At 49.1% G+C, this 26,779-nt stretch overlaps 1 protein-coding gene across 1 annotated transcript; it reads left to right on the top strand.

Moving 5' to 3' along the window:
• Positions 1-26,779, top strand: LOC137534699 (interferon-induced protein with tetratricopeptide repeats 5-like). The gene is made up of 2 exons (XM_068256313.1): positions 1-52; positions 25,336-26,779. Exons 1-2 carry the CDS (start codon positions 48-50, stop codon positions 26,777-26,779), a joined length of 1,449 nt encoding a protein of 482 aa, XP_068112414.1. The 5' UTR covers positions 1-47.

Below are 26,779 nucleotides of genomic sequence, written 5' to 3'. Positions count from 1 at the left end.
GGAATAGATACAGTGCATTGCTGCAGCGCTAACACTGACCTTGCAGAATGAGGTAAATATGCCACTACACTCTTGCATCAAATGTTCTAATCCTTCCTTGCCTTTTATTTTCTTTCTTTCCTGTTGCATACATATTACAGTATTATTGTTATTATTATTATTGTTATTATTATTATGCATTTATAAAGCGTCAACATATTCAGTGGCGCTGTACAAAGTAAGAAACAGAGTACATAATAATACGGAATACAGAGTTGGTACAAAATACAGAATCGGTACAAAATACAGAATTGGTAATTACAGTGACAAAAGTAACATGAAAAATAAGATGTATAATGAATTCCAAGACACAAAAGGGTGAGAGAGCCCTGCCCTTGCTAGCTTAAAATCTAAAGGAATAGGGGGAAACAAGAGGTGGGGTTGTATACATTAAATTCCTTTTTTTCCCTTTATATGTGTATAGCACTTTTCTCCTGTTGGACTCAAAGCATATGCGAGGCAGCCACTAGAGCACACTCAATAGGCAGTAGCAGTGTTAGGGAGTCTTGCCCAAATAACTCCTTACTGAATAGGTGCTGGCTTGCTGAATAGGAAGAGCCGAGATTTGAACCCTGGTGTCCTGAGTCACAGGCAGAGCCCCAAACCATTACACTATCCAGCCACCAGCCAATATAGTAAAGACATCTAAAAGCAGTGTGTTTTAGGATATCCAGTAGGAGTGCAACTTGGCCAAAGGACAAAGAGAGAATGGCTTAACTACTTCCCGACCGCCGTATAGACAAATGGCGGCCGGGAAGTGCACCCCGCAAGGACCACCGTATTGACAAATGGCGGCGGTCCTTGTAGGGGCATGGGCGGAGCGATCGCGTCATCAGTGACGCGATCCTCCGCCGGGAGTCGGAAGCCCGGCATTTTGCCTCTGCTCGCCGGCCACTTAGCAGAGCCGGCGAGCGGAGGAATCCAACAAAGTAGCCAATCAGGTAGTATAAGGCACTTTGTTAAAGGACTTCCGAGGCCAAAACTAAGAAAATTACACTGTACCTTTTTTCTAGCCGAATCCACGGAGGACGCCCTGCGCGTCCTCCGCTCCGTTCTGCTGTCAGTGTCGGCCTATTCGTTCCCCCAGGGCAAGCCCCGACCCCACCGAACGGGTCGCATCGATGCCACCCCTAAGATGGCCGCCGCCTTGATCCACGGCTACGCAGTACGCTTTGCCGCGATTGCGACTGCGCAGCCTTTAGCCCGCCTCTCGCCGCGTATGGGTCCCGGCATCCTCCTGAAGCGTGCGGCGGGAGGCGGGCTAAAGGCTGCGCAGTCGCAATCGCGGCAAAGCGTACTGCGCAGCCGCGGATCAAGGTGGCGGCCATCTTAGGGGTGGCATCGATGCGACCCGTTCGGTGGGGTCGGGGCTTGCCCTGGGGGAACGAATAGGCCGACACTGACGGCAGAACGGAGCGGAGGACGCGCAGGGCGTCCTCAGTGGATTCGGCTAGAAAAAAGGTACAGTGTAATTTTCTTAGTTTTGGCCTCGGAAGTCCTTTAAGTAAACAAAGTGCCTTATACGTGCTTCCTCCTCGCCTCGTGGTCTCATTGTTGCAGAGACCACTAGCGAGGAGGAAGCACTTTGTAAGTACCAGCACACAGCCTTTTTTTTTTGCCTTACAGCCCCCTGATCACCCACCCCAGGCCTCATACCCCCCCTGATCACCCCAGCAGACCCCTGCCAGCACCCTTGCACCCCTGCAAAACCCCCACCCCCCCCCACCTGCCACTAACTAGCGACGCTGCCCCTTAGTTTAGGTCCCTAACTGCCTCCTAGTCACCCCTGATCCCCCCCCCCCATACCTTTAGATCACCCCCAGACCCCATCCCAGACTACCCCCCTGTATACTGTATACATCTGTATACAGCTACCTTACCCCCTGATCCCCCTCTGATCACCTGTCTATCACCTGTCCATCACCCCTCAGCACCCCCACCCATCAGAGCAGACCCTAACTGCCCCGCGGGGGTAACCGATCACCTGCCCATGCCCTCGATTGCCCTCATACCCCCCGCCTGATTACATCCCCTGCTCTTTGTTTACATCTGTCCTCCCCAGCGATCACTAACTGATCTTTGATCAGTAACCCCCTGTGTCTGCCTCTCATCAGATCAGGACTCAGTCTGCCCCGTGCGGGCTCCTGATCAACCCCCCACCCCCTCAAATCGCCCTCAGACCCCCCCCCCCTAATCACCGTCCAAGTGCATTGTATTTGACTGTGCTGCGCTTGTATTCGATTGTGCTGCGCTTGTATTTGATTGTGCTGCGATTGTATTTGATTGTCCCGTGATCTGCTTCGATTGTCCCGTGATTGTTTGATTGCCTGAGACCCCACTTCCCACCACACCCAACCCCCCCTCCCCCCCCCCACCACCACACCCAACCCCCCCCTCCCCCCCCACCACCTCCAACCACCACCTTCCGAGTGCATCAGATTTGCTTGTGCTGTGATTGGAGTCGATTGTGCTGTAATTGTATTTGATTGTCCCGTGATCGGCTTCGATTGCCCCGTGATTGTTTGATTGCCTGAGACCCCACTTCCCGCCACACCCAATCCCACCCTCCCCCCATCACCTTCCGAGTGCATCAGATTTGATTGGGCTGTGATTGGAGTCGATTGTGCTGTAATTGTATTTGATTGTCCCGTGATCGGCTTCGATTGCCCCGTGATTGTTTGATTGCCTGAGTCCCCACTTCCCGCCACACCCAATCCCACCCTCCCCCCATCACCTTCCGAGTGCATCAGATTTGATTGTGCTGTGATTGGAGTCGATTGTGCTGTAATTGTATTTGATTGTCCCGTGATTGTTTGATTGCCTCTGAGACCCCACTTCCCACCAACCCCAATACCTCTCAAATACTCCCTTTTTGCTAGGTAGGTGCTCTTTTTTTCTGGGTAGTCTCGGAGGAAAACCCCATAAATTTAGCAATCCAAAATGGCAAGAAGGGGGCTTTCCGATGACGAGGTATACAGGTACATGGACCAGTCGGATGAGTTCTTTTGGGAAGAATCATCCGTCGAATCTTCCGGGTCCGAATTTGAACCTGTAGAAAGCAGTGGTTCCCTGACCGATAGTGATGACGAGGCTATGGTCCCGGCTAGAGCCAGGCGTACCAGACCCCAAGTCGTTAGACCGCAGGTGGCGCAGGATCCGCCTCAAGGGCAGCAGGGTGGTGCTAGCGCTGTTGATAGTTTTCTTGGTGAGGCAGGCACCAGCAGCGCAGCATCTCCTGGACTTAGTGCCAGTGCTTCCGTAGACCCTGGCGAAGTGGTGAGCGTCAGCATGAAAGTTGAAACTGGTACGGTGGCAAGTGCAGTAGTACCCTCGTCGCAGCCACCAAGAAGAAGACGGGCCCGTAGTACCCATAGACTCCCAGAGGTGCTGGCACAACCAGATTGGCAATCCCCTGATTCCGCCGCACCCGTAGTGCCCCCTTTCACCGCCCAGTCTGGAGTCCAGGTGGCGACAGCTCATCTAGGAACGGCCCTAGAATTTTTGCAGCTGTTCATCACCCAGGTTCTCTTGGACTTAATTGTGGTTGAGACCAACCGTAAAGCCACGCAATTCATCACCGAGCACCCGGAGAGCATGTATGCCCAGCCTTTCGGGTGGAAACCAGTCCAAGTTTCCGACATTAAAATCTTTTTGGCCCTTATCCTTCACTTGGGACTAATGAAACAGAATGTATTGCGGTCGTATTGGTCTACGAACCCAGTACATCATGTTCCCTTGTACCCTGCTGCCATGTCCAGGACACGATTTGAGTCCATCCTGCGCTTCCTGCACTTCAACGACGACGAAACCTGTCATGAAAGGGGAGACCCTGCTTATGACCGGCTCCACAAAATTCGGCCCCTCATAGACCACCTGTCCTCAACATTTGCAGATGCTTATATCCCTGAACAGAACATCTGCGTAGACGAGTCCCTCTTACGCTTTACCGGGCGCCTTGGCATCAAACAGTACATCCCAAGCAAGCGCGCCCGGTATGGGGTGAAACTGTATAAGCTCTGTGAAAGGGCCACAGGCTATACATGTCGTTTTAGGGTCTATGAGGGAAAAGACTCAAAATTGGAGCCGGTCGGATGCCCTGACTACCTGGGGAGCAGTGGAAAGGTTGTGTGGGACTTGGTGTCACCCTTGTTCCAGAAGGGGTACCATCTTTTTGTGGACAATTATTACACAAGTGTGGCCCTCTTTCAGCACTTAAAGTTAAAAGGAATCCGATGCTGTGGCACTGCGCGGCCTAGTCGCCAGGGCTTCCCCCAACGGCTCGTTACCACCAGACTTGAACGGGGGCAGAGGGCCGCCTTGCGTACTGAAGACCTGCTTGCGGTGAAATGGAGGGACAAGAGGGACGTTTACTTTTGTCCACCATTCACACAGACACGACAGTCCAAATTCAACGGGCAACTAAGGTCATTGAAAAGCCCCTTGTCGTCCACAAATATAATGTCAACATGGGAGGGGTGGACTTCAATGACCAGAGGTTAGCGCCCTATTTAATGACCCGGAAAACAAGACGCTGGTATAAGAAAGTGTCTTTTTATCTGATTCAATTGGCAGTTTACAACAGCTTTGTTCTCTACAGTAAGGCTGGGAGAACTGGATCATTCCTCCAATTTCAGGAACAGATCATTCTGGACATCCTGTATCCAGGAGGTGCCAGCCCCCCCCCCCCCCCCCCCCCCAGATGCAACTAGCCGACTGCATGGTAGGCATTACGCCTATCAGATTCCGTGTGCCCCAGGTCAACGCATCCGAAGAAAACGTTGTCGTGTCTGCAGCAGGACTGGAAGAAGGAATGACACCAGTTTTTATTGTCCCCGCTGTCCTGACCAGCCTGGCCTATGTGTAGGGCCGTGTTTTGAGAGGTACCACGAGCAGGTACACTATTAGAACCTAGGGAACTCCAGACACAGGAGTAGGCACACACTGAGTGGTCTTTTGCACATTGTCGCAGGGAGAGGAGAGGTAAGCTTGAAGACCAAACGGGTAAGCATAAAAGTGGGAAGAAGGATCGGTTTCCATGCTTGATATTGCTGATCTGTCCTGGGTTGGCAATATAAGACGGCATGTTTGAATTTCCCTTGAGTGTGGACACCCCCGGTTTATATGTGATTTGGGCCTATGATGATGCTTTAATGCCACACAGAGTCATCTCTATTGGCAGGCATATTGCTGTATCCTACAGGCATAATGCTGTATACTAAAGTTCTGAGGCCCAGTCACATAAGTTGGTGGCTCACCCTGAGTGCAGGGTGGCACGGGGTGTCTCTCTCCTGAGGTTATCACTGCCATTGATGTGGAGGAAGATCTGCCATTGATGTGGAGCAAGGTATGTTTGCCGTTCATTTTTCCTTTCAGCCCAGAGTGCATTACTTGTATACCCAATATAAGGAGTATAGCAGAAACTCCTAATACTGGCCATACATGTAATGATTGCAGAGACCCTAAAATGCCAGGACAGACTCCACAAAAGACCCCATTTTGGAAAGAGGACACCCTAAAGTATTATGTGAGGTGCACGGTGAGTTCATAAAAGATTTTAGTTTTTGTCACAAGTTAGCAGAATTTTTTTTTTATTTTTTTTTTAACAAAGTGTCATTTTCCGTTTACTTGTGACAAAAAATAAAATTTTCAATGACCTCACCATTACCCTCATGGAATACCTTGTTGTGTATTCTTTCCAAAATGGGGTCATTTGTGGGGTTTGTTAACTGTCCTGGCAAGTGGGCGGGGTGCTAAATTGTGAGCACCCCTGTAAAGCCTAAAGTTACTCATTGGACTCTGGGCCCCTTAGAGCAGTTAGGGTGCAAAAAAGTGCCACACATGTGGTATCGCCGTACTCGGGAGAAGTAGTACAATGTGTTTTGGGGTGTATTTTTACACATACCCATGCTGGGTGGGAGAAATACCTCTGTAAATGACAATCTTTTGATTTTTTTACACACAATTGTCCATTTACAGAGTTATTTCTCCCACCCAGCATGGGTATGTGTAAAAATACACCCCAAAACACATTGTACTACTTCTCCCGAGTACGGCGATACCACATGTGTGGCACTTTTTTGCACCCTAACTGCGCTAAAGGGCTCAAAGTCCAATGAGCACCTTTAGGATTTCACAGGTCATTTTGCGGAATTTGATTTCCAGACTCCTCCTCACGGCTTAGGGCCCCTAAAATGCCAGGGCAGTATAGGAACCCCACAAATGACCCCATTTTAGAAAGAAGACACCCCAAGGTATTCCGTTAGGAGTATGGTGAGTTCATAGAAGATTTTTTTTTTGTCAAAAGTTAGCGGAAAATTGATTTTTATTGTTTTTTTCACAAAGTGTCATTTTCCACTAACTTGTGACAAAAAATAAAATCTTCTATGAACTCACCATACTCCTAACGGAATACCTTGGGGTGTCTTCTTTCTAAAATGGGGTCATTTGTGGGGTTCCTATACTGCCCTGGCATTTTAGGGGCCCTAAACCGTGAGGAGTAGTCTGGAAATCAAATTCCGCAAAATGACCTGTGAAAGCCTAAAGGTGCTCACTGGACTTTGGGCCCTTTAGCGCAGTTAGGGTGCAAAAAAGTGCCACACATGTGGTATCACCGTACTCGGGAGAAGTAGTACAATGTGTTTTGGGGTGAATTTTTACACATACCCATGCTGGGTGGGAGAAATATCTCTGTAAATGGACAATTGTGTGTAAAAAAATCAAAAGATTGTCATTTACAGAGGTATTTCTCCCACCCAGCATGGGTATGTGTAAAAATACACCCCAAAACACATTGTACTACTTCTCCCGAGTACGGCGATACCACATGTGTGGCACTTTTTTGCACCCTAACTGTGCTAAAGGGCCCAAAGTCCAATGAGCACCTTTAGGCTTTCACAGGTCATTTTGCGGAATTTGATTTCCAGACTACTCCTCACGGTTTAGGGCCCCTAAAATGCCAGGGCAGTATAGGAACCCCACAAATGACCCCATTTTAGAAAGAAGACACCCCAAGGTATTCCGTTAGGAGTATGGTGAGTTCATAGAAGATTTTATTTTTTGTCACAAGTTAGTGGAAAATGACACTTTGTGAAAAAAACAATAAAAATCAATTTTCCACTAACTTTTGACAAAAAAAAAAATCTTCTATGAACTCACCATACTCCTAACGGAATACCTTGGGGTGTCTTCTTTCTAAAATGGGGTCATTTGTGGGGTTCCTATACTGCCCTGGCATTTTAGTGGCCCTAAACCGTGAGGAGTAGTCTGGAAATCAAATTCCGCAAAATGACCTGTGAAATCCTAAAGGTACTCATTGGACTTTGGGCCCTTTAGCGCAGTTAGGGTGCACAAAAGTGCCACACATGTGGTATTGCCGTACTCGGGAGAAGTAGTACAATGTGTTTTGGGGTGTATTTTTACACATACCCATGCTGGGTGGGAGAAATACCTCTGTAAATGGACAATTGTGTGTAAAAAAAATTAAAAATGGTCATTTACAGAGATATTTCTCCCACCCAGCATGGGTATGTGTAAAAATACACCCCAAAACACATTATACTCCTTCTCCTGAGTACGGCAATACCACATGTGCGGCACTTTTTTGCAGCCTAACTGCGCTAAGGGGTCCAAAGTCCAATGAGCACCTTTAGGCTTTACAGGGGTGCTTACAATTTAGCACCCCCCAAAATGTCAGGACAGTAAACACACCCCACAAATGACCCCATTTTGGAAAGTAGACCCTTCAAGGTATTCAGAGAGGGGCATGGTGAGTCTGTGGCAGATTTCATTTTTTTTGTCGCAAGTTAGAAGAAATGGAAACTGTTCACAAAGTGTCATTTTCCGCTTACTTGTGACAAAAAATAATATCTTCTATGAACTCACTATGCCTCTCAGTGAATACTTTAGGATGTCTTTCCAAAATGGGGTCATTTGGGGGGTATTTATACTATCCTGGAATTCTAGCCCCTCATGAAACATGACAGGGGGTCAGAAAAGTCATAGATGCTTGAAAATGGGAAAATTCACTTTTTGCACCATAGTTTGTAAACGCCATAACTTTTACCCAAACCAATAAATATACGCTGAATGGGGTTTTTTAATCCAAAACATGTTTGTCCACATTTTTCGCGCTGCATGTATACAGAAATTTTACTTTATTTGAAAACTGTCAGCACAGAAAGTTAAAAAAATCATTTTTTTGCCAAAATTCATGTCTTTTTTGCTGAATATAATAAAAAGTAAAAATCGCAGGAGCAATCAAATAGCACCAAAAGAAAGCTTTATTAGTGACAAGAAAAGGAGCCAAAATTCATTTAGGTGGTAGGTTGTATGAGCGAGCAATAAACCGTGAAAGCTGCAGTGGTCTGAATGGAAAAAAAGTGGCCGGTCCTTAAGGTGTAGAAAGCCCTAGGTCCTCAAGTGGTTAAGGTAGAGCACATGCTTGTAGGAAAAGTGAGTTTTGAGACAGGGTTTAAGGATATCAAAGGTTAGAGTGTGACAGATGTGTTGTGGAAGGGCATTCCAGAGGAGTGGGTGAAGCACATGCAAAATCTTATACTGTATATGTGAATTTGAGGAGGTGATTCTAGAGGAGGAAAAAAAAAGGTCATGTGTGGATCTGAGATAGCGGTTGGGTTGGTATCTGGAAACTAGTTAGGAGATGTACAGGGGAGAGAGATCGAGGAGAGCTTTGCAGGTTGGCGTTAAGAGTTTGAACTGGATCCCCTGGTTAATTGATAGCCAATGAAGAGTTTGACAGAGAGGAGCAGTAGAAGAAGATCTAGAAGAAAGATGAATGAGACAAGCAGTTGAGTTCAGTACAGATTGGAGTGGTGCCAGTCTGTTAGTTGATAGTCCACAAAGTAGTGTTACAATAGTCTAGACAAGATATTATAAGAGCATGTTTTGACATTTTAGTTGTGTCCTGAGTGAGAAAAGGTTGGATGCAACTTATGTTTTTGAGTTGGAGATGATAAGAGCTAGTTAGGCCTGGTTCACATTAGCGTTCGCTATCCGGATTTTCCGGATCTGATCCGGACCGCATACTGTACAAACGGAACGTACGTTCCGCATAGCAATGTAAAGTCTATGCGGACGTTCACACGCGTCCGTTCCGTACGTACCGGAGCCGGATCGGATCCGGACTCCGGACTATTTTCCAACATGCTCTATTTTTTGGGTCCGGATCTCCGGCCCACGCATCCGGACCGGAGCCGGACCTGAGCCTGACAGCACCATCCGGAACACAGAAACCAATGGGAAACGGAAGGCACAGAACACACTGCCTACAAAAACCTGACGTTCTACCCCACTTCCTATGCGTATCCAAGCGGCCATTTCGGATGGGGACACATGGGCCAAGCATGTCTGGAGTGGAGCAGCAGTGACAGACGTGCTGGAGCTGTTTGGCAGAATGTCGGAGGTGGAGGTGAGGCCTACAGTGGAGGAACCTGATTCTACAGGTGCACCAGGTGCACCTTCTGCTGACCCCAACAGTTTTTTCTTAAAATTTCGCTATTTTTTGCCCTGATGCATGCCTGATGCAAACGGACCGGATCTGTATGGTTCCGATCCGGATCAGGTCCTGATCCGATCAGGATCCGATCAGGATCCGGTCCGTTTGCATGGCAAAATGCAAGTGTGAACGGGGCCTAAGGGAGTGAATGTGAGGAATAAAAGAGAGAGAAGAGTCAAATATTACCCCTAAGCACAGTGCTTTGGAAACTGAAGTTATGGGGCTGTTAATAACATTTATTGTTGTATCAGGCTGAGAGGTGGACAGAGATGGTGGAAAAATGATTTGTTCTGTTTAACTCATATTAAAGGGACTCCGAGCTCACCCAAAAAAAGAAAGTTGTACTCACCAGGGGCTTTCTCCAGCCCAGTGCTGGTCGGGATGTCCCACGCCGGCGTCCTGGCTCCTCTCCTTCTCCCCGCTCCGGAATGGCTGACAAGCCGCAGCCCGGGCGACACTCGGCAGAGTGTCGGGCTGCTCCTTCCTGCGTATGACGCGGCTGACGTCACACGCCGGCCGCCTCGCGTCATCACGGCGGCCGGCGTGAAAGTACTGCGCATGCGCGATTAAAGCGCGCATGCGCAGTACTTTCACGCCTGCCGCCGTGATGACGCGAGGCGGCCGGCGTGTGACGTCAGCCGTGTCATATGCGGGAAGGAGCAGCCCGACACTCTGCCGAGTGTCGCCCGGGCTGCGGCCTGTCAGCCATTCCGGATCGGGGAGAAGGAGAGGAGCCAGGACGCCGGCGTGGGACCTCCCGACCAGCACTGGGCTGGAGAAAGCCCCTGGTGAGTACAACTTTCTTTTTTTGGGTGAGCTCGGAGTCCCTTTAAGTTTTAATAAGCGAGAGGTCATGAAAGAGCAGACAAGCAGTCAGGAACACATGTGAGGAGGGAGTTAAGGTCTGGAGCTGAGAGGTACAGTTGTGTATTGTCTGCATATAAGTGACATTAAAACCCAACCCAGTCGTTTAAGTTACCAAGACTCAGTGGCGTAGCTACAGACCTCAGGGCCCGATTCAAAATTTTGATCTGGGCCCCGGGGGTGGAGGGGGGAGCTGGGGGCTTGGTGGGGGAGCTTGTTCGGGCGGTGTACATATACACAATCTGGGTTGGGGGATGGTAGCCAGGCAGGTGGCGGTGGCGCCAGGATGATTTCCAATAGATTTCATGCTGAAATCGATTAGATATCTCTGTACAGTGTGTGGGCAGCCAATAGATCCCTCTCTGATCAGATAGGGATCTATCTGATAATCAATCTAGTGACCATCAAGCAGATTATGGGTACTTTAAGCACACATACTATGCAATGATACATTTTCCCGACATGCACAGCACACTTAGTAGACAGTGAGTGATGCATTTTGCTGAGATCAGGAATTCCTGGTATGTGAGCTATAGGTCCTGTTTACTTCAAAATGCACAATAGACAAATGAGCAGCGCTAAGCTATTTATAGCAGCGGTAAGCTTTTTACAAGTAAAGAAGTTTCAAATCCACACAAATTCAAGGTTAGCGCTCTTGGAGAAAACATCAACAGTTCAATATGTGGTGCGCACTCAGAAACCTGATGAATATAGATTAATCCAAAATGCACAATAGACAAATAAGCAGCGCTCAGAGCCTCTTTTAGGAAAAAGTGCAGGGATCACCTGATATGGATTGTCAGAACAGTTTATGTCCACTTTTATCAATGGTATAGTCGTCCAGGTTCCTTGTCACTTATTCTCATAGGGCCGACACATCGCATGTAAAAAAGGGGAGCTATAAAAAGACCAATAGTGTAACTCTGTTAGTACACAGATTCCACCACCTCCATAAATACTATAGTAAGTTGACCGAGGGATTAAGATTACTGTAACACCTCAGGTGAGCACCCTGACATTCCCCTGCAATATCCACACTCACCCAGCAATCCTCCAACAATCTCCAGAGGCAGGATTAATCACTTAGGGGGATGATTTCACTATAGATCAGAGCAGCATCAACCGCTCTACAAACTAAAATTGCACCACATAGCGTCAAACCGTTTAATAAAGAAAGTTAAAAGATTCATAAGATACACTCACAAAAGGAGACTTGGGAAAGCGCATTGTAACACAGTTGAGTCTCGGGTGACCTCCCGTATGACTGCCGCTTGAAATCCCCGCGTCTTCCTCATCCTTAGGGCGCTTAGGGCTGACGTAGCTCCGCCCTAAGCGTTTCGTCAGAGGGTCTGACTCATCAGGGGCTGACGTATTTTCTCCAAGAGCGCTAACCTTGAATTTGTATTGATTTGAAACGTCTTTACTTGTAAATAGCTTACCCACACAGAAGCTCAGGGATCATCACAGTACAGCAGCAGTTCGCTCCACTCAGGATTTATTTACAAGGGAGCTCAGAGACCCAGGCTGCATATCACAGGGCTAGGCAGAGGGGATAGCAGAAACTGAAGGGGGAGAGAGGAAGCACATGGAAGTCTGAGCAAGAGAGCCTGACACTCTGCCAGTGTGCAGACACACAGCCCTGCTACTGCTAGTGCTATGCTGCGGAACCAACACACGCAGCTATTACAGGACAAGAGGGGAGAGAGCCGAGGATGGGATGAAGCTCCAGCAGAGGGGAGGTGCCGCAAGTGAGCCAGCATTCTTATGGGCTTCCCTGTGCTCTCAGACAAGAGGGGAGGAGGCGGAACTATTTCTGCTTTGTATGCTGTTCCGTGAGATCTAATTTGCTGCGCTCCCAGTCCCAGTGTAATGTGATGCAAGCATCCGGACCACACACAGAGCTCACTGTATTGAGACATGCACAGGCCCCTGGAGGCCACGGCCCGGTCGCGCGTGCGAGTGCTGCGACCGCGCTTCCTACGCCACTGCCAAGACTATGCATGTCGATGGAGGAAAGAGAGGAGGGGCAAAGGAGAGAGTCTTGAAGTACCCCCACAGACAAACGATGTGGAGAAGAGATCATATCTGAGTAACAGACTGTGAAAGACCTTCCAGAGAGATAGGAAGATAACCAGGAAAGAGCAATAGTATCTGTAGGAGTAAGGTGTGGTCAACAGAATCAAATGCTGATGACAAATCAAGAAGTATGAGTATGGAAGAATGACTTTTGGATTTAGCTGTAAGAAGATCATTGGCCACTTTAGTAAGAACTGCTTCTGTGGAGTGGTTAGAGTGAAAGCCAGACTTGAACTGATCAAGCAGGGAGTTAGCAGATAAATAATTGCTTAGTTCAGCATGTATGTGTAGTTCAAGTAATTTGGATGAGAATGAGAAAAGTGGAACTGTGGGGTAGTTGGCAAGTGCGGTGGGATCTAGTGAGGGTTTTTCAAGTAGTTGAATCACAACAGCCTTTTTGAATGGGGACAGAAATTTGCCAGTGGAGAGGGATCGGTTAAATAGTGATGTTAGTACAGGTATGAAGGATAGCCAGGGTCGGACTGGGACACTAAGGGCCCACCAGGAAAGCTTTAGCCTGGGGCCCGCTGCCCCGACCGCCCCCCATATATATACATGACTTGGTAGGACATTAGATCACGGTAGGGAATAGATTGTAAGCATTTCTGAGGACAGTCCACAACAGAGAGATGGCCACAGCAAAAATAAATGGGTGTCACCACGCACTGGAACATGGGCGTGGTCATGATGGGTCATGGGCAGACTTAAAACTACACAAAATAACAAGAAAATACACAAAATAAGTAGCGGTGTTATTCACAGAGAGTGGGTCTGACCAGATACATTTTAGATAATATAATCAAGCAGTTACATGCCTCATGATAATTCATCAAGTAGTCAAATGTCGCAAAATAAAAATATTAAGTAGTCAAACACTTTTAAGATAAAATAATTAAGTAGCCAGGCGCCTTACAATGAACACAATAAATATCCAGGTGCTTAAAAATAAAATAATTTAGTAGCCAAATGGGCCCTGTATACCTAAATAAAGCAACCATGTTCCCCAAAAAACAGAAGTGGTCATATGCCCATATATATCAGTATTAGGTAGCCAGTGCTGGCTGGGGAGGGCTGGGTGCTTTGCTGGGTGGCCTTAGAGTATATGTTTAAAAACACTGGATTGGTTCGCACGATGGCTAGGGGCCACGGACCTCTCTCACTGGCCGGGGCCCCAAGGCCAATATGCGATACCTGGAGGGGAGTGCAGGTGGGCCTGGACCTCTCACACCCAGGCTCTGGACCTCTCACATCCAGAAAACCCACCAACACTGCCTCCATACTGAATGCTAAATTCAACACACACAAGCAATAGAACACAGCAGTACATGCATCCAGTTACATTTAAGTGGTCAGCAGGTGCTCGTCAGCCAATCAGGATGTACTGTCATACACCCTTTACCTGCCATACCACATCTAGCAGCCATTAGCATTCAGGTGGGAGGCTTCAGTTGGACGCCATCGCAAGATTGTGTCGCTAGCAGGACCGCCCCGTGCAGGCATCCCTCCCACAGGGGTCCCTCCCTAACCGCTCACCTGTCCGCCATGTCCTAGAGCTGAAAGAAAACGTTTAAAAACACACGATTGGTTCGCACGATGGCTAGGGGTCCCGGACCTCTCTCACTGGCCGGGGCCCCAAGGCCAATATGCGATACCTGGAGGGGAGTGCAGGTGGGCCTGGACCTCTCACACCCAGGCTCTGGACCTCTCACATCCAGAAAACCCACCAACACTGCATCCATACTGAATGCTAAATTCAACACACACAAGCAATAGAACACAGCAGTACATGCATCCAGCTACATTTAAGTGGTCAGCAGGTGCTCGTCAGCCAATCAGGATGCACTGTCATACACCCTTTACCTGCCATACCACATCTAGCAGCCATTATCATTCAGGTGGGAGGCTTCAGTTGGACGCCGTTGCAAGATTGTGTCGCTAGCAGGACCGCCCCGTGCAGGCATCCCTCCCACAGGGGTCCCTCCCTAACCGCCATGTCCTAGAGCTGAAAGAAAACGTTTAAAAACACACGATTGGTTCGCACGATGGCTAGGGGCCACAGACCTCTCTCACTGGCCGGGGCCCCAAGGCCAATATGCGATACCTGGAGGGGAGTGCAGGTGGGCCTGGACCTCTCACACCCAGGCTCTGGACCTCTCACATCCAGAAAAACCACCAACACTGCCTCCATACTGAATGCTAAATTCAACACACACAAGCAATAGAACACAGCAGTACATGCATCCAGTTACATTTAAGTGGTCAGCAGGTGCTCGTCAGCCAATCAGGATGTACTGTCATACACCCTTTACCTGCCATACCACATCTAGCAGCCATTAGCATTCAGGTGGGAGGCTTCAGTTGGACGCCATCGCAAGATTGTGTCGCTAGCAGGACCGCCCCGTGCAGGCATCCCTCCCACAGGGGTCCCTCCCTAACCGCTCACCTGTCCGCCATGTCCTAGAGCTGAAAGAAAACGTTTAAAAACACACGATTGGTTCGCACGATGGCTAGGGGTCCCGGACCTCTCTCACTGGCCGGGGCCCCAAGGCCAATATGCGATACCTGGAGGGGAGTGCAGGTGGGCCTGGACCTCTCACACCCAGGCTCTGGACCTCTCACATCCAGAAAACCCACCAACACTGCATCCATACTGAATGCTAAATTCAACACACACAAGCAATAGAACACAGCAGTACATGCATCCAGCTACATTTAAGTGGTCAGCAGGTGCTCGTCAGCCAATCAGGATGCACTGTCATACACCCTTTACCTGCCATACCACATCTAGCAGCCATTATCATTCAGGTGGGAGGCTTCAGTTGGACGCCGTTGCAAGATTGTGTCGCTAGCAGGACCGCCCCGTGCAGGCATCCCTCCCACAGGGGTCCCTCCCTAACCGCCATGTCCTAGAGCTGAAAGAAAACGTTTAAAAACACACGATTGGTTCGCACGATGGCTAGGGGCCCCAGACCTCTCTCACTGGCCGGGGCCCCAAGGCCAATATGCGATACCTGGAGGGGAGTGCAGGTGGGCCTGGACCTCTCACACCCAGGCTCTGGACCTCTCACATCCAGAAAACCCACCAACACTGCCTCCATACTGAATGCTATATTGGTATGTCCTAGAGCTGAAAGAAAATGTTTAAAAACACACGATTGGTTTGCACGATGGCTAGGGGCCCCGGATCTCTCTCACTGGCCGGGGCCCCAAGGCCAATATGCGATACCTGGAGGGGAGTGCAGATGGGCCTGGACCTCTCACACCCAGGCTCTGGACCTCTCACATCCAAAAAAACCCACCAACACTGCCTCCATACTGAATGTTAAATTGGTATGTCCTAGAGCTGAAAGAAAACGTTTAAAAACACACGATTGGTTCGCACGATGGCTAGGGGCCACGGACCTCTCTCACTGGCCGGGGCCCCAAGGCCAACACGTGATACCTGGAGGTGAGTGCAGGTGGGCCTGGACCTCTCACACCCAGGCTCTGGACCTCTCACATCCAGAAAACCTACCAACACTGCCTCCATACTGAATGCTAAATTCAACACACACAAGCAATAGAACACAGCAGTACATGCATCCAGCTACATTTAAGTGGTCAGCAGGTGCTCGTCAGCCAATCAGGATGCACTGTCATACACCCTTTACCTGCCATACCACATCTAGCAGCCATTAGCATTCAGGTGGGAGGCTTCAGTTGGAGTGGGTGTATGACAGTGCATCCTGATTGGCTGACGAGCACCTGCTGACCACTTAAATGTAGCTGGATGCATGTACTGCTGTGTTCTATTCAGGGGCGTCGCTAGCCCTATTTTGGGGGGGCACGTGCCCCCAATCTGTCCTGGGGTGCCACGGATCTCCGCCCGCCGCTCACCCCCTCTGTCAGCGCAGCCGCCGCCGCGTCACACTCAGTCAGACCTCAGCATCAGGCGGCGAGCCGGCGACCAATCGTGCGGGCACTAGGACCCAGCGCCCGCACTGATATGCGGAAGTGACATCACTTCCGCATATCGAGTGGGTGCGTCCGGCGCCCGCTGGTACTGGTCGGGTCGCCACTGATCATGAGGTCTGCTGCGAGGTAGGGGAGGCGGCGGCTAGAGGGGAGCCCTCCCTGTCACTCACTCACTGCCTGGGGCCCTGTCACTCACTCACTGCCTGGGGGGCCTGTCACTCACTCACTGCCTGGGGGGGGGGGCCCTCCCTGTCACCCCTGTCACTCACTCACTGCCTAAAGGGGCTCTCTGGCACTCACTCACTCCCTAAAGGGGCTCCCTGGCACTCACTCACTACCTAAAGGGCCTCCCTGGCACTCACTCACTCCCTAAAGGGCCTCCCTGGCACTCACTCACTCCCTAAAGGGGCTCCCTGTCACTCACTCACTCACTCCCTAAAGGGGCTCCCTGGCACTCACTCACTACCTAAAGGGCCTCCCTGGCACTCACTCACTCCCTAAAGGGGCTCCCTGTCACTCACTCACTTCCTAAAGGGGCTCCCTGGCACTCACTCACTTCCTAAAGGGGCTCCCTGTCACTCACTCACTACCTAAAGGGGCTCCCTGGCATTCACTCACTCCCTAAAGGGGCTCCCTGACACTCACTCACTGCCTAAAGGGGCTCCCTGGCACTCACTCACTCCCTAAAGGGGCTCCCTGGCACTCACTCACTCCCTAAAGGGCCTCCCTGTCACTCACTCACTACCTAAAGGGCCTCCCTGTCACTCACTCACTCCCTAAAGGGGCTCCCTGTCACACACTCACTCACTCACTCACTCCCTAAAGGGGCTCCCTGGCACTCACTCACTCCCTAAAGGGGCTCCCTGGCACTCACTCACTCCCTAAAGGGGCTCCCTGGCATTCACTCACTCCCTAAAGGGGCTCCCTGGCACTCACTCACTGCCTAAAGGGGCTCCCTGTCACTCACTCACTGCCTAAAGTGGCTCCCTGGCACTCACTCACTCCCTAAAGGGGCTCCCTGGCACTCACTCACTCCCTAAAGGGCCTCCCTGTCACTCACTCACTACCTAAAGGGCCTCCCTGTCACTCACTCACTCCCTAAAGGGGCTCCCTGTCACTCACTCACTGCCTAAAGGGGCTCCCTGTCACTCACTCACTCCCTAAAGGGGCTCCTTGGCACTCACTCACTGCCTAAAGGGGCTTCCTGGCACTCACTCACTGCCTAAAGGGGCTCCCTGGCACTCACTCACTCCCTAAAGGGCCTCCCTGTCACTCACTCACTACCTAAAGGGGCTCCCTGTCACTCACTCACTGCCGGAAGGGGCTGCCTGGCACTCACTCACTGCCTAAAGGGGCTCCCTGGCACTCACTCACTGCCTAAAGGGGCTCCCTGGCACTCACTCACTGCCTAAAGGGGCTCCCTGGCACTCACTCACTGCATAAAGGGGCTCCCTGGCACTCACTCACTCCCTAAAGGGGCTCCTTGGCACTCACTCACTGCCTAAAAGGGCTCCCTGGCACTCACTCCCTAAAGGGGCTCCCTGGCACTCACTCACTCCCTAAAGGGCCTCCCTGTCACTCACTCACTACCTAAAGGGGCTCCCTGTCACTCACTCACTCCCTAAAGGGGCTCCATGGCACTCACTCACTGCCTAAAGGGGCTCCCTGGCACTCACTCACTCCCTAAAGGGGCTCCCTGGCACTCACTCACTCCCTAAAGGGCCTCCCTGTCACTCACTCACTACCTAAAGGGCCTCCCTGTCACTCACTCACTCCCTAAAAGGGCTCCCTGTCACTCACTCACTGCCTAAAGGGGCTCCCTGTCACTCACTCACTCCCTAAAGGGGCTCCTTGGCACTCACTCACTGCCTAAAGGGGCTCCCTGGCACTCACTCACTGCCTAAAGGGGCTGCATGGCACTCACTCACTGCCTAAAGGGGCTCCCTGGCACTCACTCACTGCCTAAAGGGGCTCCCTGGCACTCACTCACTGCCTAATGGGGCTCCCTGGCACTCACTCACTGAATAAAGGGGCTCCCTGGCACTCACTCACTACCTAAAGGGGCTCCCTGGCACTCACTCCCTAAAGGGGATCCCTGGCACTCACTCACCCCCTAAAGGGGCTCCCTGGCACTCACTCACTCCCTAAAGGGGCTCCCTGGCACTCACCCACTGCCTGAAGGGGCTCCCTGGCACTCACCCACTGCCTGAGGGGGCTCCCTGGCACTCACTCACTGCCTAAAGCGGCTCCCTGGCACTCACTATCGGGGTCCCTGTCACTCACTACCTAACTGGAGGCGCCTGTCACTCACTAGCTAACCTGGGGGTCCCTTTCACTCACTACCTAACTTGGGGGGCTACCATATTAAGGGGGCATTCTGCCTATTTATGTGAAATGCTGTCTATTTATGTGCCCCATGACTGCTGAATTTGTCTTGTTGGGAGCCTTATGATTTGTTGGGGGCCTCAAGATTGCTGAATTTGTCTTGTTGGGGGCCTCATGATTTGTTGGGGGCCTCATGATTGCTGAATTTGTCTTGTTGGGGGCCTCATGATTTGTTGGAGGCCTCATGATTGCTGAATTTGTCTTGTTGGGGGCCTCATGATTTGTTGGGGGCCTCATGATTGCTGAATTTGTCTTGTTGGGGGTTACATGATTGCTAACTGCGAGACTGGGAAACGCTGAATCCTTATCATGTGAGACAATAGCATTAAACCTACTTTTTTAGCTTTTTAAAACAGAAAATAAAACTGGGAGGTTCTAAAAAATTGAATACATTTTTCAGGAGTAGGATGGATGAAATTATTTATCTTCACAGTTCAACTTGGATTTTCCATAATGTTCATGTATGAGTTAAAACGTTTGTACAGTATTTAGTTTAAATTGCTGTTGCCACTTTGCGATAGATAAGTGACTTTTGGGTTGCAGTTTGGGCACTCGGCCTCCAAAAGGTTCGCCACCACTGTCATAATCTAATGTCCCACCATTGCTAGGTTCATGTAAATTTGTCTCCACCCGTTACCACACCTATATCCTGGTCCATGGCCCACCCATTTTTCGGTGCGGCACGATAAGCACGCCGCACAACGTGATCCTCATATTTTTGGCACGCTAGCTGAAGTGTGCTGAATTCTGCTGCCTACAGTATGTACAGTATACGCTGTTGTCTAGTGCCTGCACTATGTGCTGATTTACCTCCAGTGTGTACAGTGTAAGGTGTTACTCTGTACCTTTACTGATTGTAAACCAGCTATATTGTATGCTGATCCCTGCTACTTTCAGTATGTACAGTATTAGCTGTAAAGCCTGGTACACACATACAATTTTGATTAGCCAATTTTAGCTCTGTTCATAAAATTCATTGTCTGTTGGCCCACTTACTGCACGGGGGTGGTAAAATTGGGGGTCAGTGATAAATCAAAATTGTATGTGCGTATACATCTTTGATCTATGCCTATACTGATTGTAAATTATCTAAATAAAGGACAGGGGGCTCCATCCAATATTTCGATGGGCAGGCCCGTTATCTGTAGCTTACACCGCTGCTAAGTTCATGTACATTTGGCCCTACCCATGGCCACGCCCACTCACCTCATGGCCACGCCCATTTTTTACCTCCCCACCTGGTGCCCACAGGTGCCCCCGATCTCCAAGGACCCTAGAAACGCCCCTGGTTCTATTGCTGGTGTGTGTTGAATTTAGCATTCAGTGTGGAGGCAGTGTTGGTGGGTTTTCTGGATGTGAGAGGTCCAGAGCCTGGGTGTGAGAGGTCCCGGCCCACTTGCACTCCCCTCCAGGTATCGCATATTGTCCTTGGGGCCCCGGCCAGTGAGAGAGGTCCGGGGCCCCTAGCCATCGTGCGAACCAATCGTGTGTTTTTAAACGTTTTCTTTCAGCTCTAGGACATGGCGGACAGGTGAGCGGTTAGGGAGGGACCCCTGTGGGAGGGATGCCTGCACGGGGCGGTCCTGCTAGCGACGCAATCTTGCGATGGCGTCCAACTGAAGCCTCCCACCTGCTAGATGTGGTATGGCAGGTAAAGGGTGTATGACAGTGCATCCTGATTGGCTGACGAGCACCTGCTGACCACTTAAATGTAGCTGGATGCATGTACTGCTGTGTTCTATTGCTTGTGTGTGTTGAATTTAGCATTCAGTATGGAGGCAGTGTTGGTGGGTTTTCTGGATGTGAGAGGTCCAGAGCCTGGGTGTGAGAGGTCCAGGCCCACCTGCACTCCCCTCCAGGTATCGCATATTGGCCTTGGGGCCCCGGCCAGTGAGAGAGGTCCGGGGCCCCTAGCCATCGTGCGAACCAATCGTGTGTTTTTAAACGTTTTCTTTCAGCTCTAGGACATGGCGGACAGGTGAGCAGTTAGGGGGGGGACCCCTGTGGGAGGGATGCCTGACAGTGCATCCTGATCGGCTGACGAGCACCTGCTGACAACTTAAATGTAGCTGGATGCATGTACTGCTGTGTTCTATTGCTTGTGTGTGCTGGCCTTAGAGTATGCAGGGCCAGGGCATGGGCCTGCTGAGGCAAGTGTCATATGAATGGCCTAGAGCCTGAGTATAGTGGTCCCCAGTATAGGTAACCAGCTATAAATGTCCCCAGTATAGGTAGCAAGTTATAGGTGCCCCCATTATAAGTAATTAGTTATAGGCACCCCCAGTATAGGTAGCAAGCTATAGGTGTCCCCAGTATAGGTAGTTAACTATAGGTGTCCCCAGTATAGATAGCAATTTATAGATGTCCCCAGTATAGGTAGTTAGCTATAGGTATACCCAGTTCTATAGGTGCCCCCAGTATAGGTAGCTAGGTCTACAGGTGCCCCCCGGTATAGGTAGCCAGGTCTATAGGTGTCCCCAGTTTAGTTAGCCAGGTCTATAGGTGTCCCCAGTTTAGGTAGGCAGGTCTATAGGTGTCCCCAGCTTAGGTAGGCAGGTCTATAGGTGTCCCCAGTTTAGGTAGGCAGGTCTATACGTGCCCTTAATATAGGTAGGCAGGTCTATAGGTATCCCCAATTTAGGTAGGCAGGTCTATAGGTGACCCTAGTTTAGGTAGGCAGGTTTATAGGTGTCCCCAATTTTGGTAGGCAGGTCTATAGGTGTCCCCAGCTTAGGTAGGCAGGTCTATAAGTGTCCCCAGTATAGGTAGACAGGACTATAGGTGTCCCCAGTTTAGGTAGGCAAGTCTATAGGTGCCCTTAGTGTAGGTAGGCAGGTCTATAGGTGTCCCCAGTTAAGGTAGCCAGGTCTATAGGTGACCACAGTTTAGGTAGCCAGGTCTATAGGTGTTCCTAGTTTAGGTAGACATGTCTAGAAGTGTCAGCCAGCCAGGTCTATAGGTGACCACAGCCTGGAAGGGGGGGGGGGCAGTGGGCACAGAGCAGCAGGGAGGGGGGAAGCATCCCCCCCTCTCACCTGGGGCCCCCCCGTCCACACTCCCCCCTCCAAAATTGTAACCAGCCAGTGGCAGCAAACGGAAATCACTTACCAAGAATCAGAGAGCTCTGCGTGCTGCTGCTGGTCTGGTCTTCTGCACTGTCCAATCACGCTCTCACAGGAAGTACAGTGAGAGCGTAATTGGACAGTGCAGAAAATCAGACCAGACCAGTGGCACGCAGAGTTATCTGATTCTCGATAAGCCGTTCCCCACTGCTGCCGCTGGCTGGCTGTAATTCTGGAGGGTGGAGCACGGAAGGGGGGGGCCCAGGTAAAGAAGGGGGGAAGGCTTCCCCCCTCCCCACTGCTCTGTGCCCACTGCCCCTCCCCCTTCCTGCGCTGTGCCCCTCCTCTTCATCACTAGGGCCTCCATGGCCCCCGGGGGCAAGAGCCCCCCTCAGGCAAAAACCCGAGCTCCCGCCAGGCCTGTCTGAGCCTGCAGGATAGCTGTGGAATTAGATGGGAGGAAATAGGATCCAAATAACAGGTGGTTAGATGTGATTTGGAGATTATACAGGAGAGAGAATGTTCAGAGAGTGTAGAGAAGGCAGTTAAAGAGCAGTCAATGAGAGGTGTGGAGATGGGGTTGAGGGCTGCATGGAAAAAAAACACTTTGGATTTTATCAATTTTATCAGTAAAGTATGTTGCAAATTCTTCAGCTGATAAGCATGAAGAAAGTAGAGGATGATGGGGAAGAAGGGAGCTAAAACTGCTGAACTTTTGAGCTTTGGATTGTGGAAGTGGGAGGATATTAGGGATGTGGAGAATGTGGAGCAAACACTATTTAAGGCTGACTTGGATTGTATTGATTCAGAGGGCATGTTAGCTTGATAAAGAGAGGAGGCTCCTCTCGAAACATCATCTCTGCTTGCCCTATTTGCTGTATTGCTATTGACACCTTAACCACTTGAGGACCCACCCTTTACCCCCCCTTAAGGACCAGCGCTGTTTAATGGGATCTGTGCTGGGTGGGCTCTGCAGCCCCCAGCACAGATCAGAGGGCACACAGAGCGATCAGATCGCCCCCCTTTTTTCCCCCCTATGGGGATGATGTGCAGGGGGGGTCTGATCGCTCCTGCGTGCAGGCATTTAGCGGGGGGGGGCACCTCAAAGCCCTCCTCCGCGGCGAAATTCCCCCCTCCCTCTCCTACCTGTCCCCTCCCCGGTGATCCGGGCTGCACAGGACGCTATCCGTCCTGTGCAGCCAGTGACAGGACGTCCCCTGTCACATGGCGGCGATCCCCGGCCGCTGATTGGCCGGGGATCGCCGATCTGCCTTACGGCGCTGCTGCACAGCAGCGCCGTACAATGTAAACAAAGCGGATTATTTCCGCTTGTGTTTACATTTAGCCATCGGCGGCCTGCAGGCTATTCACGGAGCCCCCCGCCGTGAATTGACAGGAAGCAGCCGCTCGCACGAGCGGCTGCTTCCTGATTAATCAGCCTGCAGCTGGCGACGCAGTACTGCGTCGCTGGTCCTGCAGCTGCCACTTTGCCGACGCACGGTATAAGCGTGCGGTCGGCAAGTGGTTAATAAAAGAGCTTTAAAATACTGAAGACGGTGCTGGGTTCCTTCTCTTTGCACTTCTATTGCTGTTCCTGGATTCAGAGGGACAACAACCAGAGCACATTGCACTTCGATGGTTGGGTCAGGTGCTGCCTACAATTGCTTTTCCCCTTCCTGCTGATTTTTTTGGTCAGAACCAAGCATGTATCTAATCTTGTCAGATTTTTGTGAGAAACATCTGATACCGAAGTTTGTTCAAGGCTACAAGCATTAGAGACAGAGGATCAGCAAGACAGCCAGGCAACTGTTATTGTTTTAAAGTAAATACATATGTCATCCTCCATATGTCTCTTACCGCCAGTTTCCATTAAGATAAAAGAAGTAGAGAAGTAATGACCCATTGACATTTACTGAAATTACATCTTATTACAAGCATTATCTCATTGTTACCCAGCTGTTTTAGCCTCTATATACTTTTCTGGAAAGTGGACTGAATTTGACAAGCTGTCCAAAAGCTTTTTTTTTAACATAGATAACAATTGTTTTACAGAAGTCTTTAATTACTTACTAGGGATAGCATCATATGTACCTACCGTATAAACTCGCATATAAGCCGACCCGCGTATAAGCCGAGGTACCCACTTTTCCCTCAGAAACCAGGTACAAGTCATTGACTCACATATAAGCCCCCTCCCCTTGCCATAGTAGATGTGCTCCCAGTAGAAGTAATTCCCTCTCTCCATAGCCAGATGTGCCCCAACATTGATACAGCTGTGTCAAGATGACAATAGATGGCGTCATAGATATGAGACACAGCGATTGACACACAGGAAGAATCCTCAATCATTGCACCTCTGACATGCTGCTTGCACGCTCCGCTCTACAAGCCAGGGGACACAGGTAGTCTTGAGCAGCGCACTCTGCACACCATGTTGCAGGGGATGGGGGGCACGGACACAGCAGGGAGCCAGCTGGTAAGAGCAAAATCACTATTACAAGATCCTTACTCTCCTCTGCCAGTAGCAAAACCTGCTCCACCATCCATTCTGCTCCACTGACTTACATATAAGCCGAGGGGGGTAACTTTTCAGCACAAATTTTGTGCTGAAAAATTAGGCTTATATGCGAGTATATACAGTATATTTATCTCGAGTCCAATCCAGATCAGGCACCACCATTGAAGTATCAAAAATACAATTTGTTAATATTTTATTACTTTATCACGTTATCATTGTCCACTAGGCATAACTAAGCTAGCACAATGTTAGAAAATACTGTTCTAATATTACTGTTTATGCTATGACGTGTTATGAATGATATGTTATGAAACATTACATTACTCCTCACTCTATTTCTACTATATACCTCTTCCTGGATTTACCAGGCTCACATAATGCTTGTTCAGTTTTATGTTTTAAACAAGAAAAATGATTGAAAAGGAAGTATCAAAAATACTAAAATGTATTGGTCCCATCACAATTAAAAGCAGTACTACAACATTTTTATGGTGATGTGACCAATAAATGTTTGTATTTTTAATAATTCAGTGGTGGTGCCTGATCTGAATTGGTTTATCTAATCATGTCAAATCTCACTTCAGGTACACTTTAAATGAACATCACTTTTATGAGAGATTGCTACTCATTAATGATCACAAGTTTATTATTATAATCTGACAGTTCTACAATGATGATTGCTGTGTTCATAAAGTGCTGGTTATCAGGCTCTTGGTAAAAGGGACGCACATGTAAACAACATGTAACCCAGATGTCCTTAGATCTCTTTAACATATTTCACAAAAAATAATATTTTTGAACACAAAGAAATTATGATTTAATTTACCTTATTTATAAGTTCACGTATGCATTGGATGTATAGTAGTGAGTGTGTCTGGCTTAAAGACTACATACTGTACAAATAATTATGTTTTATATTACAGTGGCCCTTCTAAAGCTGCGTTGAAATCCCGTTTGCTGCAGATAAAATGCCATTTTACGTGGCAACTTCTAGAAAAGGATGCTGATGCCGATGAAATGAAGGAAAGACTGGACTACCAGCTCAAATATTTGGACACCAAGAACAAGTATATGGTGTATAATCACCGGGCATACATTATGCACTTGAAAGGCGATTACACAGAAGCCATCCACAATTTAAAGAATGCAGAGGAGAAAATTCAAGAAAGTAACTCAGATGGAACAGGCAAAAGATATCTGGTGACTTTCGGGAACTATGCCTGGGTATACTACCACATGAAACAATATGAGGATGCTCAGAAATACATAGACAAGATAGACCACATTTATGAAGAGCTCAAGTGTTCTCCATGCCGTACTGAAAACATTGCAGAGGTTTATGGTGAACAAGGGTGGTCACTGATAAAATTTGGTAGTAAGTATTATGAGAAAGCCAGAGAATGTTTTGCAAAGGCTCTTGAGCTAGACCCAGAAGAACCTGAGTGGCATTCTGGCCATGCCACAGCAGTTTACCGCATAGAAGGTTGGAATAATGTGAAATGCCCTGCTTCCGAATGCAAATCACTAGAGTTACTGCAGCATGCTGTAGAAGTAAACTCAAAAGATGCTGTGTTGAAGGCACTTCTTGCCTTGAAGTTGCAGGACTTACAAAGAGGAGAGGAAGGAAGAAAATACATAGAAAAAGCTTTACAACAAGCCCCAGATTCTCCCTATCTTCTACGGTATATTGCTAAGTTTTACAGAAGAGCTGGGATGGTAGATAAAGCATTGACTGTCTTGTACGATGCTGTAGCCCTTATGCCAACCTCTGGCTTTCTGCACCACCAAATAGGTGTGTGTTACAGACAGAAAATGTTCAACGCAAAGAATAATCATCAAAGCCATTACGCAAACACTGAAGAAATTGATGAATTCATTAACAAGGCAATTTATCACTTTGGGAAGGTGTTGGAACACAAGAAAACATTTGTGTATGCGCACATAGACCTGGCTAAAATGTACTGTGTGGCAAAGGAGTACCAGAAAGCAGATGACACTTTTAAAAATGTCCTTAAATTCCCCAATCTTACAAATGAAGAGAAGCAGCAGGTCCACCAGAATTATGGACGCTTTCAAGAGATTTACATGAAATCTCAAGCCAAAGCTGTAGAGCATTACAAAGAGTGCTTCCAAATACCAGACTCAAATAAATACAGAGACTACAGTGAGGAAGGGCTGAAAAGACTGGCCCAGAGGAAGATAAAGGTTTACCCTCCTGATGCTTCTGGGTTTGGATTGCTTGGCTTTGTCTATAAGAATAATGGCAAAATAGCAGATGCAATTGAATGTTATCAACAAGCTTTAAAATATGATCCAGACAGTGAAGAATATATCAGTGAGCTGTGTGACTTGAAGCTGAAAATATGA

This window comes from Hyperolius riggenbachi, chromosome 10, assembly GCF_040937935.1.
Source record: "Hyperolius riggenbachi isolate aHypRig1 chromosome 10, aHypRig1.pri, whole genome shotgun sequence".
NCBI classification, from domain to species: Eukaryota; Metazoa; Chordata; class Amphibia; order Anura; family Hyperoliidae; genus Hyperolius; species Hyperolius riggenbachi.
Note: the sequence above shows the minus strand (reverse complement) of the source record. Positions and strands in the feature narration are given on the sequence as shown.